Consider the following 17,038-nt stretch of genomic DNA (forward strand, 5'->3'; position numbering starts at 1 on the left):
GAGTAGCATTGGACTTTTAGCATTCCAAAACCAGCATTTGGCCGAAAGCTCCTTCAAAATACTTGCCAAACACCCCGACATTTTCATAGGGGGGCTTGAAGGTTGAAATCCCTTTGAAAAGCTAAACCAAAGGCACCCAAAAACTAGAAAATGAGAGACAAGATTCCAATGAGCATTATTTACAGCATAGCCTCCAACGAGATGCAAGGACTTAAGAAGAAGATTACTGCAAACAATGCACTCTGCCAAACTTCTAGCTGCGCAAATGCTCCTTCCTGTCCCCAGAAGCAGTCACATTGGACAAACAATCATGCTTGGATGATGATCCATGAAAAATCAGGAAGAAACAACTCAGATAGACCTAAACTCCATATTAAATAAACGTAATGCAAGCACCCTGCTTCCTGATAAGCTAAACAAGCGACGATACTACATAATGCACGTTCATGGAAAAGCTCGAGATGATAATCCCAGACGGCAGATGAAATTTAGTAGATCACAACTCGGAAATTTAATTGATATGTATAACGAGCCTAATTCGACTCTTTACAAGGGTCGCTTTAAGTATTGAAATTCACTGGCAGAATCCTCCATTGTATTTTATGTTTATGCATGGAACACTTAAAAAAGTTGAGAAAAAAGTCATGCCTCAACTTTTTTCTTACCGTATCTCTCTTGAAGAGCAATCCAAGAAGAGCATTCAGTTGTGTATTAAAATGCTAGGAAAAAATCAACTGATCAATTAGTTTCAATAATGCAGAGCAAAATCAGAGAAAGATGTAAAATCATACCTGGAGTGAAATGTGGATTGGCAATCTAAAGTTCAGAGTAACCAAGTTCATGAAGCAAAAAATCATAGCCAGGCAAAGAAAAAGTTACTAAGATACATATGAGCACAGTAACTCAGATCTTCATCGAGTATGCAGCAGTTGTGTTTTCAAGGACCGGGTAGAAGGAGAGTTAGCAACTTAAAATTCAGCTCTTCTGGACTTAATCTTCTTGCCATGAAGCAAAACTACATGTACTCAGAGAGAACCATTTTCCAAGACTTCGCAAGAGACCATGGTCCTACTTGGTTATCGACCTTGCAAATTAATGACAATTTTCCAATCCGATGTACAAGAAGAAGATGTGAAATATCTAAGATGACCTACACAGAGGGTGCTTATCTAATGGCTCCCTTAACCCTCAAATTTAGCTCCAGCAGTAGGATTTTCTAAACTAATACGACAAAGCCAAAAGTCCTACAAGACGGCAAACTAGGTATCAATCTGGTCTTCGCTCTTGCTCCTTCAAAATTGAGGAAGAATGTTGAGGCTTCTATCAGCGAAAAGCTCCTACAAGTTCACCCTATAAAATCAAAGACTGCACTTGCTAATCTCTTCTCCGCAGAAGCAGGGATTAGCCTGATGTATTCTGCATTATCTCCAACCTTACACCTTACTTATCTTATGAATGTAATTACAATCACAGAGGTCCCTCATTGCTTGTCAATTGCATTTCAGCTTCCGCACCACAACACTGCAAGAGACACATTTGCAATAGCTACTTTTATTGAGCCTTGTTAACGGTTGCCACATATGCTAATCCGGTGTTACTCTCCTTCTAATGTCAATTAAGCAATTGTAGAAAGCCAATTCCTATCTTACAAATGAAGTCTCCTAATTTCTGCTCTTAGATTGTGCTTGCCAACGATCTCTTTGTGATCTCTCATGGTCCAATATATTTGCAATGGTGGCCAAGGCATCCTGAAATTTACGGATTTTGAGGAAGCCCCTAATCATGGAAACTTCACCTTCCGAGAACTTAGCTGCAGCCATGACCAACTCAACAAGCTTAATTAATGTGTCTTCCATGGACAAAGCACAAAGACCTTCAGCCAACTGATAAAATGACGAGAATTCTGGGATATACCCATTTTCTGTCATCTCAAACACAAAATCAACTGCTTCTCCAATTCGTCCTCCCCCGTTGCAAAGTCCCCGAAAAACAATCTTGTAGGTGATCGCATCTGGAGGATCACCCTTTTCCATCATTTCTCGGAAAAGCCTCATGGCTTCTGTAGTCCTCCTCCGTTTGAACAGAGCTTGGATAACAGGGTTGTACGACTGAGGAGTCAGTTTCATTCCCTTCATCTGGACAGTTCTAAGGAGCTTTCTTGCAACCTCAACTCTACCAGCTTTACACAGTCCCCCATGAGGGTTCCATACGTGACAATGTCTGGTTCACAGCCATTGGAAGTCATCGTCTGCACAATATCTGCTGCCTTCTTTATGTCACCTTGTTTGCAGAAATATGTGAGCAGAGAATTATATGTAAATTTATCTGGCTTCAAGCCTTCCATTATCATCTGGTCCATAAGCTCAGCAGCCTCTTCAACCCTTCTGTTCTTACATAGGCCATCAATGAGGGTATTGTATGTAACTGAGTTTCGAGAAATGCCTTGAAGCTCCATCTGGTCGAAAATCTCTTCTGCTTCCTTGATTTTCTTGTTCTTGCAGAACCCATCCATTAAGGTATTATATATCACCACATTTCGAGCACAACCATTCAATTCCATCTCCTTCATGAGACCCAATGCTTCCTCAAGTTTCCCTCTAGAACAGAAGCTGTCAATCAACATATTATAAGTAAATTCATCAGGTTGGCAACCTTTGCTCTTCATCTCCTCAAACAGTTCCATTGCAGTACGGTGGTTTCTGGTCATGCAGAGACCTTGTATCAGAGAATTGAATGTGCAGACATCAGGTAGAATCCCCTTGCTCGTAAGGACACGAGCCAGTCCCGTAGCTTCCTCAACCTGGTTCTCCTTACATAGTGTGCTTATCAGTGTATTGTAAGTGACAGTGTTAGGAGAGCAATCTCTGGACACCATCTGTTCAAGAAGTTCCACTGCTTCATCAACTTCACCTATTCTACATAGCCCAGAAATAAGGGAATTATAGGTGAAAACATCTGGGTCGAAACCCTCCTGAAGCATCAAATCCATGATCTCTAGAGCATGCTTCACATGTCCGCCCTTACACAGACCATTCACTAACGTATTGAATGTGAACTGATCTGGATAGAACCCCTCACTCGACATCTGCTGAATAAAATCAAGCGCCTCTACAATCCTTCCCTCTCTACACAACCCATTGATCAGTACATTTACAGTCACATCGGTCGCTGAGCATCCAGCCACCACCATATGTTCTTTGATACTCAGAGCAGCATCCAGATTCCCTTGCTCGATGTAACCTTGCATAAGGGTCGTGAACGTCTTCTCATCAGGCGACAGCCCATAATTCGGCATCTCCTCCATCAACAACATGGCAGGCCGAATTTGATGGGCTTTACACAGAGCCTTGATCAATATATTAAAAGTCGACACATCCGGCTCGATTCCGCGACTAACCATACCCGAGTGTGCGGTCTCGACTAATTTCAGCCTATTCCCATCCACAAGCACATTCAACAAGAAATTATAGAAATGGGTATCGGGCTTAGTCCCATACTCCGCCTCCATCATCTCAACAACACCAGGAATTTCGTCGAACATGTCGAAATTCGCATAACTCTCGACGAAAATCAAGAAACTACCGGTACCCACCTCGCCGCCGGCGAGCTTCATCTCATCGAGGACGCGCCTCATCGAATCGAAAGACCCTACCTTGGCGAGCTTGCGGAGGAGCTCCTGGTAGACGGAGGGGGTGGGGGCGAAGTTGGGCTGCTTAGAGGCCCAGTCGAAGATGCGGAACGCGGCCGTCTCGTCGCTCTGGCGGCGGAGGGCGTCGAGGAGCTGCTGCGGAGTGAAGTCGGGGGGGAGGTGGTGGTGGGAGAGGTGGCCGCGGTGCTGCGCGGCGGCGAAGTGACCGGAGGAGGAGGAGGGTTTCTGGGGGAGGAAGAGGGAGGCGGGTGGGGGCTGGCGGCGCGAGGGAGAGGCCAAGGGAAGCACTTGAGGCTGGTAGAGAAAGCCATTGGCGGGCCTTCTGAGAAAGAGATGGCATGCAAAAACGGCCACGCCAGTTCTTGTAGAAGCAAAGAAGATGATGAGAGAGAGAGAGAGAGGACAGGGATGGATGGTGTATTTCGCGGTCGGGCTTGGAAGAAGAAGCGAGGCAATTTTTTAGGACGACCTTGTCCGAATCATTTTTTTTTTTTTTGAGAAATAAATAAAATCTTAATTTATAATTATTAAAATTCCTAAACATGATAGGAATCAAATCTATTTTACATGAGTTCCATGTTAAATGTCAGCATAGATTAACCATAGACCATAGACGTCAATACTCTTATGTGAATTCATGATTGCATATAACGATGTCAATTTGGATGTTTAAGTGTGGCGGATCTCATATTCAAATCATCACAGCCTTCCATTTAGAATAATTTAGGGAAATCATTGTTAGAATAATTGATCAAGATGTCAGTTGGTTTTAAGTCAAAATTCCATCAATTGCTCGCCAAAAAAAAAAAAAAATCATGTGCTAAGAACCTGACAGACACCACGTTTGGTTAAGGTAATGGCCTATTACAAATCTATGCCCCCTCTTTAACGGCACAACCAGTAATACTTGACCTCAGTGGTTGTTCCCAAAATCACCCCAATGTCTTCTCTCCCCTTTTACCAATGTTAGACTACTAATTATAATTCAATCTTTTATGTAGATTACAACTAAATTGAATTATATGTTTTGTGTAATGATATCTAATTGTATATGGGGGACATTAAACTCATGAATTTTCATGATTGACTAGTAAATAAAAAATAAAATTAGAGGTATTTTAGAAATTTTGACGCTATTTTTATTCAGTATATATTGTTAACCCGAAACCAAACAATGCGCCAGGTATTGCATTATTTAAATCAAACGGTGTAACAGTTATTAAAGCTCTATTACATTGCAATCTATAACTATTATGCAGCAGCCATATTCGATTACTGCGATTAAACGAACTATACATTTTCAGAGACTTCTACCATCTTCGATTCTCAATTTTACGTACAACCGAAATTTCAAACGATTTGCCTTGGCATGTGTTGGCTGAAACAAATGACGAATTCAAATTGTTTCACACAAATAAACTAAAATAGAGTTAACGAAGAGAATCGGAAATAAACAAATGAAGAATTTTGCGTATATATGTTATGGACCTTAATGTTTCTTTTGAGTGAGGGATATTAAGCTTTTCCAAAGATTTTTAGTAAATTTCAACCACAAATCTTTTGACACATTGCCAATATAATCCATCTGATCAATTTATATCTAAAATCACTGACATAAATGCTTATTATTTTACATGGCACAATTTGCACTTATGTGGACAAATATTTTTAAAAAATTATTTTTTTTTCAAAAAATAATTTATCATTTTTTTAATTTTCTTTTATTTTATTTCATTTTTTTCTACAACTCTTAGTCAAGCAAGGTCACTAGCCGAGTATTGCCGGCCACAAGCCTTTGCCTAGTTCGGGAAGGTGTCGCGGCCCTCGGCAGCCACAAGCGAGGGCGTTGGGCCCTCAACTAGATCCATGCAAGGGTCGCCACAAGCAAGGGAGCGGCAAGGGCATCGTGGCCCTAATAAGACCAAGCAAGGGCGTTGCGACCCTTTCCTAGATTTGGGCGAGAACTTGATGCCCTTGCTTTTGGCCAGCAAGGGGCAGAGACCCTTGCCCAATCCTTCCCTATGGTAAATGAGGGTAGCCAATGACATCATCAAACCACAGTATAAAAAAATAAAAATAAAAAGTAATAAAAATCATAAAATTTTTAAAAAATTGTCAACGTCAACACAACTATACTATAAAGGATGGCCAATGTGCATATTAGCCACTAAAATTGACCATATGAATTATATTAGTAATTCGTCAAAATTATTATAACACAATGTGCTTGAAAGGTTTATGATTTTTCTTTTTTTTTTTAATATTTTATTTATTTCCATCGATATATAATAGAGAAATGCAACCCAACTGCAAATCTAAAAAATTGCAAAACAAAACAAACTCAAAATAAAGGAGATGAATCATCATAACAAAATTGGAGGACACACGCTCAAAAAACAAATCTGCAAATTCTTCAAATCAAAATAAGTGGTTAATCATTAAATTTGTCTTAAGTAATGAGTTCACACCAATATCTCCATTTATTACTATGGCTTTGCCTTTCAACGGCACTATTGCCATTTAACAAAGCTGGATGTGCACAGATCTAGCACATGTGAGAGCGAAACCTTCGCAAAGCTCCTCTAATCTCCTTCGAGCTAGTACACCAACAAATCCTAAGGATAGTGAAATCTCGAAACATACACACAAAAAATCCCAAATCTAGACTAGATCGAGATAAAAACCTACTCAAAATGGGGTAGAAAAACTTCTAGATATAAATTTAATCAAAACAGAAAAGCTCATCAAAAAGGGGAGAAAGTAAGAAAAAGAAAACAAGGAATCAAATCAGCTAAAGAAAAAGAAGGGAAAGGGGGAGAGTTATCTTAAACCCTTCTCTCCAACAAAGTTGAAGAAGAAAGCTATATAAATATGAGAGATAGAACCTTTAGGAAAAGAGAGAAAAAGCATAAGCTAATTTTTTATGATTGAATTGTTATAAATATAATAAATTTATAATTTTTTGGCACTTTTCTTGCTACCTGAAGAATTAGATGGATTAGAAGAACCGAAAGAACTGCAATAAGGCGAAAGTGCTATTTGAGAAATTATTCCCACCTTTGTCGGTTCATTGAGGACAATTTAGTAATTGTAGCGAAACTTCCTACTAATAAAATCATCACGTCTATTCTAATAATTTTGAATTTATAACTTTTTTTTTGGTTATACGGAAGAAAAATACAATCTTCATCGCATTTAATTTTGACTAAAAAATGAAGATACCTTTATTTTATGACGATATAAATCCTTGACAAGAAAGTTGTTAATTCATTTTGAATTACTTTTAGAATTTTAAAGTCCATATTTACATTTTTCAAGTCTTTTTATGATAGGTGCATTAAAAGTCCTAAAATTTGTTATCAAAGTGTAATTAAATCCTAAAATTTTCAAAATATACAATCAAGTTCTATAATTTATTGCGAAAGTACAATCAAGTCTTACAAATTTCAAAAAAATGCAATTAAGTTCTAAAATTTATTATGAAAGTATAATCAAGTTCTAAATTTTTTAAAAATATACAATCTACGGAAGGACTTGATTAGACCAATTTAATAATTTTTAATACTTGATTGTATTTTTTAAATTTTTAAGATTCAATTACACTTTCGTGACAAATTTTACAACTTGATCAATTTTTTTTAAAGTTTTAGGATTCAATTGGATATTTATGTCAGGTTTTAAAAATTTTATTGCAATTATTCCAGTCTTTTTTCATGCGACTGGAACCTTTTATCATAATTATCAACACATGTATGTGTGTGTAACATTTTCATATAAAAAACTTAAACGATATATAAATTGAAGCCAAAAATGCAAATAACCAACTTTGTGCTTCTTAAAATGTAAGGTTAATACTATAAGAAATCCCAAACTAATATATTTACACCACATTTACTCCAACCTAAATTTCGTGCAAAAAATCACACATTACAATATCTATCCTAAACTAAATTTCATATAAAAAAATCCCTACATGTTACAACCATGAGTCCAATATCCTTATTAAATTGTTGCTGTGGAAATACAAACAACTTGGACAGTTGATATTTAAAGTGGTTCCAACATGGAAATTCAACATAAATGGATCTTCCGAATGGTCTGTTTCAAGGAAGCAAAATCTCAAGAAAATGAAATAATATGGGAAAATTTGCTAATTTTATCCTAAGAACTCTCTCACAGTTTGAGAATCTGCTAAAATTCCTAATTTCGCCCTATGAGTTTGTTAGATTTATAAGGTTAATACTATAAGAAATTCTAAACTGATATATTCATATCACATTTACTCTAATCCAAGTTTCTTGCAAAAAATCTCATATTAGTATCCTCCCGTGTCATATTTATGCTAATGTAATAAAAATCCCTATATGTTGCAATCGCAAGCCCAATACCCTCCTTAAATTGCTGCCATGGAAATGCATGCACAAACAACTTGGACAATTGATATATGGCGTGGTTCCGACATGGAAATTCAACATAAATGGGTCTTGTAAAAGGGTGTCTTTTAAGGAAGCCAAATCTGAAGAAAATAAAATAATATTAGAAAATCTGTTAATTTGATCATAAAAACTCCCTCATGTTTCGAAAATCTGTAAAATTCCTTATTTCGCCTTAATAGTTTATTAGATTTGTTACCGGTTTATCAATTTGTAACTTTTGTTTGCATGGAATTCAATTTGAGGTAAATATAGCACGGACTCATCAATTCAATAGTTGTTTATGACATGAAATTAATTTGAAGCAATCATGGTACAGAGTACTTAGCCTAAGGTAAATGCTGCGTGGAGCATCTTGGGTGGACCACGGATTTGGAAGTGGGAATCTTTATTTTAATATGAAAAAAGAAGATGGAGAATTTAAATATTGTTGGTAAATAAAAAAAAAAAAAAACCGAAAATATAAAGTTGTTGAGAATCTACATCCTTGGATCATCTCTCAAGACAAGGGATTTCTCAAATTAGAATCTGGAAAATCTGGTTCGTTAAGTCCCATATAATCATCCAACAAGGTGGGCCAAAAGTAAAAAATAAACAAATAAATAAAGAGAGAAATTATATGTTCTGAAAATCGGTGTTTTTGCGAGGTTGAGTCTGTTGACCGAGATTACTTCATCGGAAATCCAGAAGCACAAATCCAAGGGAGAAGACAGCGAGGAACACGTTACTCCTTCTCGCGCTGTCCGAGGATTGCGTAGATCCCCGAAACAACGAAGACCCACCTCCGCCCGACTTCGCCGGCCACCGCTCCGCGACTCTCCGGCGCCGCCCCGCCCGCCGTCGACGGCCGCTGGAAGCCGCGAACCCGGCCGGTGCGAGTTCTCGGCCCGAAAGATCTCGTTTTTATGTTCTGAAGCTGAAATTTCGTGCCTTTGATGCTGGGTTGCCGAGCGATAGGTTTTGATTGGTGAGAATTTTGTTCTTTGCGGGTGTGTTTTCGTGGGTCTGAATTTTCCCATCATTTTCTGGAGAAATTCTTGATCAATTTTCGTTCTTTGAAATTTTTGATGATCCATCTATCTGTCTCTTCGGCCTATTGGGATTTTTGATTCATAGGCTACGTATTGTTATGAGTGTTCACCCGAGAAGATTGGAAGTTGGCTTGTCGTGGGTTAGGATTAATGAAGGGAATTGGGACTTTTGAGGTCTTTTGGCCAAAAAAAAAAGATTGGGCTTTTGAGGTTCTGAGGCACGGAGTGTTGAATTCGATGTAACATTGAGTGGTTGGAACCTGATGGGTGATCTCTAAATAATGAATTGATTGGTGGACCCTTTTTTAGTTAGACATGTTTTCTGCATGGTCGAATTCTGATCTAGATTATCTCTTGGTTCGTTTTTGAATGCTGTAAATGATGGCGACTGTGTTCTTGATAGAGTTCTTAAGGAATTTTGGATTGACAAATTCATGAAAATCAGAATTCTTTAGTGGCTATGCTGATTTTTAACGACACGTAGAGAATGATTGTATTGGTAGTTGAAAGAATTGAATGCCTTTTGGAGGGTCTTGTAATCTACTCCAAGTTCTAGTTGTTAGATAGATTATGTAAGTGTGAGGAGAATGAGTATATTTAAAAACTTTTGATGTGGTCATCTAGATGTCTGGTGATTTTGTAAATCTGCATGTAATTTTTAAAGAAGCAAAATCATTTATATAGGAAGCTGTTAAATATCCTGACACTGTTCCGGTATGTGATGGCTCATGCTTAACGATGAGTTAGCAAGTCCACTGAGAACTGTTGTTCAGATTGCTTTATTATGCATTTGGTGTTATCTCTTTCAATAATTTAAGAGAATCCAGAATGAGCAAGTGAGTTAGAGGGAGCAGTATGTGATATATAATCTGAAGGACACATATGGATTCTCAGGAAGCATATATTTAGGAATGAAGTCTACCATGAGGATGGTTATTTTGATGTTGTTTTGGCGGTATTGCAGTGAGTCTAAGTGTACTTTGAGATTGTTGGTACCATTCATCTGTATTTATCGTCAAGGCTAGTTTAAGATGCTTGAATACACTTTTTGAGTTGTGAGATAGCATTCAACAAGTGGAAGAGAAGTACTTGGTACGTAGGAAGTGTATGAAAGAATGTAGAGAGAGAATGTCAAACTGCTCAAGCAAATAGAAGAGTCTGGAAGAAAAAAAGTAAGATGTACAAAGTTGTTATATCCACCATTCTACAAAATAAAGTTAACATTTTTGTGAGTGGCTCTTCCTGGCCTTCAAATATCCTGTTCTTTCCATCTATGGTCTCCCTGACGTGCTTAAAACAAGAGCACTTCAAAAGTTAACTACAAACACTTCTTTTCCATGTCCAGGCTTCCAGCCATAAAGTAGGTTGTTTACACTTGTTGCATGGTTCTCCTACATGATTCAGCTTATACAAACTGGGAAATTATTTCTAGTTCTATTAGTACAATTGCTATCCTGCAATTTCAAGTGTGTTCTGTTATTTTTTCTAACTTTAGAATGGTAATTTCATTTGTGTTCACCTCGAATTAGTTTTCTGAAGGAGATGACTTGTGTTGCTTTCCTCTATAAGGTGGTGGCTATATGGTGTGTCTTACCTGGATCATGTAATCTTGCAAATTGTGAACAATTGGATTGTATTAGTGCTGACAATGCTTAATATTATTCTCTGAATTGCAGGTTACATTCGCAACTCAGCTCTTTTCTATGAGCTGATTGTGTTACTGGATAGTACTCCATGACTAGGTAATGAAAGGATTTTGTGAGAAAGCAGTTGCTTCAAAATGTTTGTCTGAAAGTCCCTCTGATACTTCAAATACGAGTCAACCATCGGTTTGCCCTGAGGCAGGATACGTGGATAGTAAGTCATCCAGGAATTCCTCATGGTCAACCTTCTTTGGTTCCGCTTTCTCAATCTTTGATGCACATTGCGAGTCCTCAGCTTGCCCAAGAAAGGCACTTCATAGCAGACCAAATGCTTGGACAACAGCTGTGAGAAAAGTTGTGACTGGTGGATCAATGAGGAGGATTCAAGAGCGTGTTCTAGGTACAGGGTAGAACTGGCATTTCTAACCCAACTAGTGATATATGGCTTCTAGGTGTGTGCTACAAGATATCTCAGGACGAGTCTTCTGGTGATGAAGTCCCTGGATTGCCGGCATTTGAGCAAGATTTTTCTTCAAGAATTATAATCACATATCGCAAAGGTTTGTTTCCGCAGTATTCTTGCTTTGAATTGGAACTTCTTTTATTGATTGTTAGTGTCTTTTTTGTAGATAGTTAGATAGTTTAAAACTATAGACATGATCCAATGGAAACGGATGACAACCCGAATGCGGGTAACACATTCGCAAACGTACACAGAGGCATACAAGCAGAAGCACAACAAGGAAAAACCTTGACTTTATCAATATTCAAAGAGCTAAGCTGGTTTTATGATGAAAACATAATGAACATATGGACTACAAATCCTAACAAACGAAGGAAATTAGAAATTCTAAGATATAATCTACCATTGCATTTGAAGATATTAAATAAAATGACAACCTTAGTGAATGTCTGGTACCACGTCATCATATATCTCCACTAGGGATAAGGCATGGGTGGTGTTGTAGTTGTTGCACTCGTATTGTAGAAATTCTAATCCATGATATTTTGCAGGGTTTGAAGCTATTGACTCAAACTATACAAGTGATGTAGGTTGGGGTTGCATGCTTAGGAGTAGTCAGATGCTTGTTGCTCAGGTGTGTTGCTATTACTTTGTTTCAGTGACCTTGCTTCCTTTACTGAATCCATTTAGATAACGTCAGGCTTAACAGATGAAAGTGGGTTTTACTGTTGCGATTGCATGTTTTTCTCGAGTTGAACTGGTCATTTCTTTGCAGGCATTGCTGTTTCATCATCTGGGTAGGTCATGGAGAAAAACCTCGTATAAGGTAAAATTGATGAGAGAATTTAGTTATTTTAACTGGCAATATACTTCATTCAGGTACACAGTGGGTAAGCTTGTTTTTGCCATTTTGATTTGGCAGCCATGTGAACCGAAGTATGCTGACATCTTGCATCTCTTTGGTGATTCAAATGCTTCTCCTTTCTCTATCCACAATCTTATTCGAGCGGGAAAAGCTTATGATCTTGCGGCTGGGTCATGGGTTGGTCCATATGCAACATGCCGTTCATGGGAGAGTCTGGTCCGCAGCAAGAGAGAGGCAGCTGACCTGGTGGAACGGGTTTTTCCCATTGCCCTTTATATTGTTTCTGGTGATGAAGATGGGGAACGTGGTGGAGCTCCTGTTTTGTGCATCGAGGATGCAAGAAAATGTTGTTTGGAATTTTCGAGGGGTCAGGATGAATGGACACCTATTCTTTTGTTGGTTCCCTTAGTTCTTGGTCTTGAAAAAGTTAATCCCAGGTTTGCAGTCTTAATCAAATTCATCAATGATTCTTTCTTTTTATGGGCTTTCTTCTGTTTTTAATAGTTCAGCTGTGGCTTGAGGCAGTTTTAGTAAAATCACAGAGAAGTGATTGAGTATAACTATGTATTTTGTCGATAAGAATAGTTCTACTTTGAGTGAAGACTGCTGCTTCAGTTTCTTGTCTGTGCCTGCAGGACAGCTGATTTTTTATACTTCTCTAAATTTGAATATGAGTATTTCCTGCATTTTCATTGCTTAAAGTTCACTCTCCATAGATCAATAATGTGTTCACTTGTTGGTTTAGATTCCTTTTACCTCTGTAAGCTGACATGTTATTCATTTTGCTTTCCTCAGGATAGCTATCTTCCTACTATTTTGTTGATTACTACACCTGTCAGGTTTTTTGTTGATTACGTCTGTCAGTTTGAAAAAAGAAAAATTACCAGATTGATAAGGTTGGAGCGAAAAGAAAAAATCACAAAAGGTTAAGACCAAGAGGCTTCCGTAATATTTTAACAGATTGAGTTATAATAAGATGCTGCCTAAAGATGTACTTTTTTGTCCAATTGATTCACAAGGTCAAGAGCAACTACTCAAAAATTGCAAAAGAAAATCTTTTTTAACATGTAGATATGGCTGAAAATCTGGTACTAAATGGTCCTTTAACGTGTTAATGGACCTCTCTAATTAACTTTCTTTATCAGTAGAAATTTTTGCTAGTTTGCATGGTCCACGGCCAGTGGCAAATATTCTGGAGCAATGGTGGATCTTTATGGCATGCTGTTAGGGCTCATGACAGGCTCGTTAATTTAGAACCTTTGGGTTTTGGCTGGAAGGAGTAATATGGCTCAGACCAAATATCTTGTTTCGGGGGCCAGTTAGCTGTGTTGATTACCGCACCCCACCCTTTTACCTATTGAAACTATAATATATCTCCAGCAGTTTCCTTAGAAAAGTGCTCTCTTATTTTTATTTTTATTTTAAAAAAAAAAATTGCTAGCAACAGAGTCCTAGAGCATCTGAAATTTGCCCCTTTGCTATTGCTTTGCTATACGTGAGGATAACAAAATGCTGGATGGCTTATAGTAGGGAATAGGACGTTTTAATGTGATTCATCATGCTTCATGTGACAAAGATTCAAAGAGCATGTAATTATTGTAGATTGTGTGTAAATCATGAATGTTTAACATTAAACAATAATAGAATAGAACTCTAGAAACTTGTCTGAGTTAATCATTTGGGTCTCTACATTCTTCTCAGGTACATTCCTTTGTTGCGCGCAACATTTTCTTTTCCTCAGAGTCTTGGCATCTTGGGTGGGAAACCTGGTGCATCTACCTATTTAATTGGTGTGCAAGATGACGAAGCTTTCTATCTTGATCCTCATGACGTTCAGCCAGTATGTCTTCCTTTACATTATTTGAGCTAATTTGCTGTGACTTACTCCCCTGTGCTGCTCCTTTGTCAATGATCTATGCTCACATGCTACATTTAAATGAGGGTGGTGCATGGGATTGCAAATCCCAAGTTTGTTTATGAAGACGACTTATGTGTGGAATCAAATATGCAGTATTTATCTATCATGGATCAGGGGTTTCACTGTGATCATAGGGGGATATTCCTTTTCTATGGATTCTTACGTATTGTGTCTGATGTTGAAAAAACCCAGATGTGTCACTACCCAATATGTGTACCCAAATTTTTACGCTTTTCTCTCTTTTAGGATAGTTTGTCATTCAACATGTTGAATAACAATAATGCCGTTTTCATGGACAATAGAAAACACATGTTCACCTATTTACCCAGCCAACTCTAGTTTAAAAGACCGAATCAGTTAGCTTAAATGCATTCATATGGTGCATGATAATTTTTAATATAGTCAAGTACAAAGCAAAGGCAATACGGAAGCTGCTGAAAATGGAAAATCTCCCCGGTCTTTTTATGTAAGTGAAGGTTGATTTTGCATACCTTTACTTTTTTTCTATTAAGATTTAAGAATATCGCAACTCTGATACTGATTCAAGATTTCAAAATGTAAATAAAACTAAGAGCTTTACATGTTACTTATCTACAAAGTGAAATGACAAAAGAAGAAATTGCATTGGTGCTTACCATTGGCTTGAAGTTGTGCAATCATGTGTGCATGTCTCTGATATGTACAAATTCTGTCTGTACAGGTATGCTCCATTAGTACAGATAACTTAGACAGCGATACCTCGTCATACCACTGCAAGTAAGCTTTCTTCTGGAACATGCCCATTTCTTACGTTTTGTATCCTGGTCTGCCTTGCTCTCAATTTGTTTATTCATTTGTTTTTTTGGACTTCTGTTCTAGTGTAATAAGACGCATACCACTGGACTCACTGGATCCATCGTTGGCAATTGGTTTCTATTGTCGCGACAAAGGTTTGACTGCTCTTAGCTGAGCTTTCTGGGCATATTGATTGTAACCCGTTAAGATGCCTTTCTGTTTGTCATTAGCCACAATGTTCTCCTCCTGGTTGCAGATGATTTCGATGACTTCTGTTCTCGCGCATCCAAGCTGGCAGATGATTCCAGCGGCGCTCCACTGTTTACGGTGGCTCAGACCCACAGCACACCGAAGCCGGTTGGCCACAGTGGAGATTCGACCGAGGGTGGCATTGTTGAAGGGAACAATCCCTTTTCCGTGATTCCCATGGGTGATGGTGATGGGTCTGCAGGTGAAGACGAGTGGCAACTTCTTTGAGACAATGGCGATCAGTTGGAAAAGCTGGGCAGGCACTTTGTTGAACCCAAATAGACGCGAAACGTTAGTATCGGTGCCACGTCAATGCCAACTTGTCGACATAATTATCTGCAAGTCATGTGCAATTACTTGGGTTTGTTTAGTCCGTAACACTAGTAGGCACGGAGTACTTTTCTTCTCTGTCCTTTTCATTATATACGGGTTTGTGTGGTCACCATCTGGTTGTTAAGGTGTCAGGGACCGGGGTTGGACAATAGGGGTGGAACAAGTCGAAATTCTTTCTTGATCTCTGTACAAAAACCTGTATTCATTTACATTGAATTATTTTTTAGATCAGTAGACTTTATCATGTGTACCGGGGTGAATGTTTTCGCTGGACTGGATTGAGTGCCGAATGGCCGGGTTGACGTTTTTCCTCCGTTGAGGTATCGTTACTTTTGTCGTGGCCGCTTAGTGTGGACTCGTACTTCCCTTTGCTATGAAGTTCGCGGCTCTTAGTGAAACTTTCCAGGTTCAGATACTTCCTTGCAGCCTTCTTTTATTGCCACTCTAGACAACCGATTAGCTTGGGATAGAAGCAGATTTAGAGATTCTCCATCTGAATTTGAACTCAGTGATGCGAAAAGCAGAGTTGTTGATATGCCGAGCAACGCATCGAATCTGAGATGGAGAACGATGCGGCATTTCCCCGCGCATTTCTTCCTTTCCTCGAGTGCATATCACATCTTATTTGGGTCGCCACGGCACGATGGTTATGTCAGTGACCGAGGGACCGAATGGCAAACAATCAAGATATCTCAATTCTCAAACCAATTAGGGAAAGCTACAATCAAGAATTCATCTGGCTAAGTTTATCATAACCATTCGATCGACGCGTCTCACACTAAACCTTCACGTTTCAATGGTTACGGTGAATCGGGTGGATATTTAGCCGGTACTTGTGAGATTAGCTCTTCCCCCTCTTCCTGTGTTGGTTTGCGCGGTTCTTTTGTGGCATTTAGTTGGCGATAAGTTTGCTCGCCAAAATCGGAAGCTTTGCCCCGTCGGAAATGTCTCATCTTGCCAGAGGGAGCATCGAAAGGACAATATCACACAAATTAAAGACATTAGACGACTCGGTTGGGCTAAAAAGAAAATTTAGGGACAGGATTGCACAAGTGGTGCTCTTCTTTTACTTTCACGAAACTTAGCATAAATGAACTTCTGATATAAGAGCATTTTGTGTTTGTCAATCCCGTCGATTAAAAAACAAGCTTTTAACATGATAAAACAGATTTTCACTCATCTCAATGCGGACTTCTACTCAATTGAGTAATCAATCATTCCTTTTTTTTTTTCATCTTTTCGTTTTTTTGGGGATCTTAATTAATCATTGTTTGACCTTTGACGGTGAAAGCAAGCTGACTTAATTAGCCATAATAGAGTAATTTAATCATTTTTGGACAATCGAAACTCGATGGCTCCAAAGAGGACAAACACGGCTGCTGTGACGAGACTGAATTCAAAGACGCATCTTCCCGCCGATTGCTCCTTTGCACATAAAAAATTTATTACCTGATTGGCATGCAGATATTCAACTTAATAGGTTCATTAATTACAGAGAGATGAACTGGTGTTAGGTAAGTCCTGTTTAGCGAGGGGCACGTTTGAAATCAGTGAACCCACGACAGATCGATTTCTCTAAACTTTCATTTATTTCAGACATTATTAAAACCGTGATCCAAATAGGTTTATTGCGTCATATACATATAGAACGAAAACGATCTGTATTTTAGAAACTAATGG

The 17,038-nt window shown here is 38.5% G+C and overlaps 2 protein-coding genes across 2 annotated transcripts; one reads left to right on the plus strand and one right to left on the minus strand.

The window, feature by feature from the left end:
* Positions 1–817: 817 nt before the first annotated feature.
* Positions 818–4,023, minus strand: LOC104426485 (pentatricopeptide repeat-containing protein At3g53700, chloroplastic). Its single transcript, XM_010039553.3, is given in 3 exon segments — positions 818–2,194; positions 2,197–3,793; positions 3,796–4,023. Coding segments are annotated over 3 exon segments (2,295 nt in total). The 5' UTR covers positions 3,961–4,023; the 3' UTR covers positions 818–1,661.
* A 4,617-nt stretch (positions 4,024–8,640) lies between these two features.
* Positions 8,641–15,608, plus strand: LOC104426486 (cysteine protease ATG4). Its single transcript, XM_010039555.3, is given in 10 exon segments — positions 8,641–8,954; positions 10,790–11,158; positions 11,160–11,316; positions 11,771–11,853; positions 11,995–12,045; positions 12,142–12,521; positions 13,786–13,924; positions 14,703–14,758; positions 14,861–14,931; positions 15,033–15,608. Coding segments are annotated over 9 exon segments (1,458 nt in total). The 5' UTR covers positions 8,641–8,954; positions 10,790–10,858; the 3' UTR covers positions 15,254–15,608.
* Positions 15,609–17,038: the final 1,430 nt, after the last annotated feature.

Source organism: Eucalyptus grandis, chromosome 11 (genome assembly GCF_016545825.1).
Source record: "Eucalyptus grandis isolate ANBG69807.140 chromosome 11, ASM1654582v1, whole genome shotgun sequence".
In the NCBI taxonomy this organism is placed as follows: domain Eukaryota; kingdom Viridiplantae; phylum Streptophyta; class Magnoliopsida; order Myrtales; family Myrtaceae; genus Eucalyptus; species Eucalyptus grandis.